The sequence below is a fragment of the Gavialis gangeticus genome, unplaced genomic scaffold (genome assembly GCF_001723915.1).
Source record: "Gavialis gangeticus isolate Ggan-Ray unplaced genomic scaffold, GavGan_comp1, whole genome shotgun sequence".
Classification (NCBI taxonomy): domain Eukaryota; kingdom Metazoa; phylum Chordata; order Crocodylia; family Gavialidae; genus Gavialis; species Gavialis gangeticus.
In genome coordinates this window covers 39,528,663-39,533,667 of record NW_017729032.1, presented here as the reverse complement: position 1 = coordinate 39,533,667, position 5,005 = coordinate 39,528,663, and the positions used below count along the sequence as shown (strand labels likewise).

The 5,005-nt window shown below is 39.1% G+C and overlaps 1 protein-coding gene across 3 annotated transcripts in view; it reads left to right on the top strand.

Annotated features, from left to right (window-relative positions):
* The window catches only part of XPO4 (exportin 4), a 143,665-nt gene that overhangs the window by 69,953 nt on the left and 68,707 nt on the right, over nt 1–5,005 (top strand). For all 3 annotated transcript variants that reach the window (XM_019524537.1, XM_019524536.1, XM_019524535.1), the window contains exons 7-8: nt 930–1,087; nt 1,355–1,529. In XM_019524537.1, the coding sequence (XP_019380082.1) occupies nt 930–1,087; nt 1,355–1,529 (333 nt within the window). The remainder of the gene's footprint in view (nt 1–929; nt 1,088–1,354; nt 1,530–5,005) is intronic.

Here is a 5,005-nt window from a genome sequence, read left to right as displayed (position 1 = left end):
GATTTGGGTTTGTTTCCCCCCCCCCCCCCCAGATATTTTAATGTGGTATGGTTTTCTCAACTATTTAAATATTTTGTAACCTGTGCATCTGTGTAACTTAGAGGTTCAGAATAGCTATATAACTTTTCAACGGGATGAAATTTGAAATGCAGTTGGAGATTTAACTTTGCTTTCATCGAAAGCACAATTTTACTGAAAGGACTCTAAAGATGTTCTTTAAACTATACTTACTTTTATTACCCTTATATGAAGAAACAAAATGCTTACTCAAAAAAATGTAAAGTCCACAATAAATAGTTAACATTTATTTTAAAATGCATTTTATTGAAATAATATTTGACTTTTTCCTCTAAAATACTTGTGTAACTATACAAGTAATGATGTACTACTTAGCTCACAGAAATGGGGAAAGATTTTACTAGTAGTCTTAGGTAAATATAAAGGTGTTGCCAAGGGTCAGATGGTGCTTGTTTTTTGTCTTCAGTGTTTACCTCTGCTAAAGAAGCATCCATACTATCTTGATTGAACTTGTCAACTAACTTTAGCAAGACGCTATAGCCTAGGCATAGTTAGCATAATACAAATGACTGTCATTATTGCTGTTTTTAGAAGGAGCAGCATGTCTGGCTGGCTGGCATCTGTTTCTCTCTTTAAGACATAATGTGTTGAAGACAGTTCAATTTTCAAAATGTAGGTAGGACTCTGTTAAACCTTTAGTTTTAGTGGGTTAATTCCTGGCTCATGGAATTAGTAATCTGAGCAGCAATATTGAAACTTGCTGTGGTTTAGAGAGCTGCATATGCCACCTTATTTCAGATTGAATGGAAATTATAGTAAGCTTTTTTTGGTGTATGCTCTTTCAGAGAGCCATGTGACTGTTGTAAGAACACCCTATTTTTCCATGTATTAACTGTCTCACTCCCTGAAAGGTACATCGAAAAATCAGAGAAGATACAGATATGGCACAAGACTCACTACAGTGCCTAGCACAGCTAGCCTCTCTACATGGGCCAGTCTTTCCTGATGAAGGCTCACAAGTTGATTACCTGGCACACTTCATTGAGGGATTATTGAATACTATCAATGGGTATGTATGCTTGCCCTTTAAATTTAGGTGGCATCTTCTTTTAATCTTTGCTCTGGAGAGGAGTGAAGTGGTGAGCGGGGAGAGCCAGAAAAGCTTTTTGCCTTGTGTGTTTGGAGTTGTATTATTAAAATGCAGAAAGAAGAATATAAAGCACATATAAAAGTCTCTCTTAGCTTATTCAATGCAGAAAATCCATCAATAAAATATTCCAGCTTCTTGGTGGTATTTCTGAATGATAAAAGAGGTAACTGCTGTTTCCTTTTATAGAATTGAAATAGAGGACTCTGAAGCAGTGGGAATTTCTAGTATTATCAGCAATCTGATAACCGTGTTTCCTCGCAATATTTTAACTGCCATTCCAAGTGAACTTTTTTCTTCATTTGTTAACTGCCTCACACACCTGACCTGTTCTTTTGGGAGAAGTGCTGCATTGGAAGAAGTGGTGAGTACCTGTTCTCAAACTACAGTTGATTTTTGGATAATTTATGACATTTAATTTTGCCATACTCTGAAAAAGCATACCTTGAATGAAATGAGACCTTAGCAGATTTATCGTGACTTAGTTGAGCTTGGATATTTGTTACTTATTCTGTGATGTATGTGATTAGCATTGTTTGTTGGAGAGAGAAGAGGGATTGTTAACTTTTAGATCTTATTCTAATCTCACATGAGAGGAATGTCTGCTACTCGGAACAACAAAATTAACATTACGCACTGTTCTATAAATAATTATCTATTTATACTTTAATCAAACTTTAATTAAAATGTTGGCCAAAATACTTGTCAAACTAACCATCTTAACTACTTAGTTTTGCTAGCAAATATGCCTGAATGAGAAATGTTTATAAACAGTTAATGAGATACAGATCTGAAAGCTTGGAATGGCTTTGTGAACATATGGGCAAATTAACTTACTGCTGTTGGGGGTTTCTGAAGCTTGAACTTCTGTTTAAATGAATGCAGCTATTATGTTTCCTATCACTGACCCTGTACTATTTTAGTGGCCATTTTTAAGTATGTTGTAACAGTTGACTCAGTTCAGGTGACATTTTAATGTATCTGGCTAGTCAGGCAACCCAGAGGTGTTTTTTCTGCTGTTGTTTAGTGCAGAGGTGTCAAACTCATCTGGCCCTGTGCACCAGATGAGTGGCACAAGTCCAGTCCATGGGCCAAATTAGGCCTGCAGACTAGCCCCATGCATTGGATCCATTACGTGGAGCTGATCTGCTACGGTTGTGTCCTGATACCACGTGAAGGGGGCCAGTCAGGCAGCATATCAGTGCGTTAGAAACTGTCTTGACTGCTACTCCATTAGCCACAGCATTATCTAGGTGAGGGACTTAATCTTTCTTGGGCTCTCTATTCCCTAATCTCTAAAATTAAGGTGATGTTTGCATATCTATGACTGCATAAATCTTAAATACTGCATTTTCTCAGATTTCACCTGTATTTCACTTTGCATACTGTATAACAGCACAAGGAAACTAGGTGCAGTTGATGCTTGTGCTGCTGACAAGCTTGGCTACCTGCCTGACTGTACAAATGATAAGCATGTCATGCAACAGTGAACCTTTTGGAGAAAAGATGACAGTATTGTATCAAACAATACAAAGGGGCTGAAGTCACTAATTTTTTGTTCCACGAGTATCGTCATCCCACAGGGGGATGTCTTGAATTCAGCTTACATATTCTGATCTGGTTTCAGGGGTGCTTAGTATACACAGGAGTTGAACACTCCATTTCTCAATAACAAGCAGCAGTAAATTCTCAGTTTGTACCAGTCCTTGCCTCAGAAACTCCTGCCTTATTGGAAGGAGAGACTAAGTAACCTCTTACGCCAATGACCTGTGTTACCCAGAGTGCATGAATCATTGGCAGCCTGACTGGATTACAGAATTGCTTCAGGAAAATTCTATCAAAGTATTCCCTTTAAATTTTGTCAAGTGAAGCAGCATCAGGAAGAGACGGCAAGAAGTTTTAAATTTGAAGTAACACATTGCCATCAGGTGAAAAGGAAAGGCAGTATATTATAGAGGTTTGATGATATCCATGACAGCAGGAGGCTGCAGGCACCTGGATCTTAGAAGTGTTCAGTTTTTATTTGGTGAAAAAGCATACTGTCTAGGAAAACTTCTGTCTGTCTTACAGACTCCATTGTGGAACTTAGGGTAGAACAGATGCTGCATTTGTGCTTCAGTCAAAATAAATGTTCGTACCCCTTGTCATGCCACAAATACCCCAAAATTGTGGCCACTTCATAGGTGGTATCAATTTGTGTTACTCTGTTGCAGCAGATGTGTGTTAAGTTTATGGTGGGAAAGTGTGGTCAGTCCAGAGCTGCTCACGCTCTCCAGACACCTCCCAGGATTTCCTATACAGGATCAGCCCCCTCAAGCCCCAGGAGCACCAGCCTGGCTTTCCCTGCTTATAAAGATGCACCTTGGAAATTGTCCAGGATGTTCCCTGTCCACATTTGTGGAGGCATACTCCAGAGATTGCACAGGGCATGTCTCTGCAAGTGGGGAACCCTGGCTTTTCTCTTTTGTAGAGAAGTGCCCCAGGGGACTCTTCAAGGTGCATCTCTAAGTATGGAACGTGTCATCTGTTGTTCTGCAGGATTGGGCCCCCGCCTGATGTGGGACAATGGGCAACATGTTTTGCCCAATGAAGCACATTGGACACATCGTGCCACAGCCAGTCTGCTTCATTTTGTGATGTATGTTCATACTCTTACAGGTGCTGACCACTTCCAATAGAGGAATGTCACTACCGGTTTGGAGTTTGTTTTGGTACAGCATGTTTACAAGTGTGCAATATCTGTGGCTACATATCGTAATATTCTTATGCATATCCTAATATTCAGTATTTGTGCCTGCATGTCCAGTATTCATATGCAGGTAGTCAACCTGAATAGACAGGACTGTGCCTTCAGAATTCTGTAGGTGTGAGGCTGGGAAATGTGTCACTAACAGAGTCCTAATAGTCATTTATCGATCAGAAAAAGGAAATAAGTATAGTGCAGGTAGGCAAAGCCCTCGTGCTAGGGGACCCTTGAAAAATTATTCTATACCTATGAACTTGCGTTTCTTGCAGCGGTTATTTTTGTGTTGGCATTCAGTGTTGAGATTCAGTGAGTAAGTTTCAGGCCGTAGTAGTTAATTCAGCTTATTATAAAGTTTCTAAAGAGTGATGTCCTGGCTTTAGCAGCATATTGGCATGATGTCCCAGGAACTTTTTCAGCATACCAAAAATGCTATGGGTTGTCACTTTAATCAGGCAAATATTTGATTTTGTTGAAGACTTGTGTATGGAAATCAATTTGCTCTGTTTTCAAAGAACAGAATCCAGCCCAATAAATCTTGACTATGGCTTCTGTTTAGAGTGAAAAGTTAGATGGATTTAGATGCTTTCTTTTACTCAGTGACTATTAAGAGACCTATTAAAAAAGCCTACCCTACAAACTAATTAGGGTACTACATACCCTACAAACTAATTACAAGGAAATAATCTACACCAAGCAATACTTAGAAGGTAGCAGCAGGGACACCAGTCTATCTACAAACATTACTTTTTTTGTGGATGACACTGTTGATGGTAAAAAAATCTCTGCCAGCATCCAAATGTAGAAGTGTGTGTGGAGGATAGGAAGAAGGAGCAGTGGAACTTGAAAAGCAACATGGTTGGGAGGAAATAGAGAGAACAGTTATTACATGTTGTACAATGATAAAGGGGAAATGGCTTGGAAGAAGTGTGTATATTAAAAGGTTGTGAGGGTGGAGGAGAAGTGAAAAGAATAGGAAAGAAAGTTAATGCAAGGGAAATCAAACTGTATAAATGTATAGTGATGCCTTCAATAAGCAATCCTTCTTACAGTTTTATAGTTTCATAGATTAAGGGTCGGAAGGGACCTAATAGATC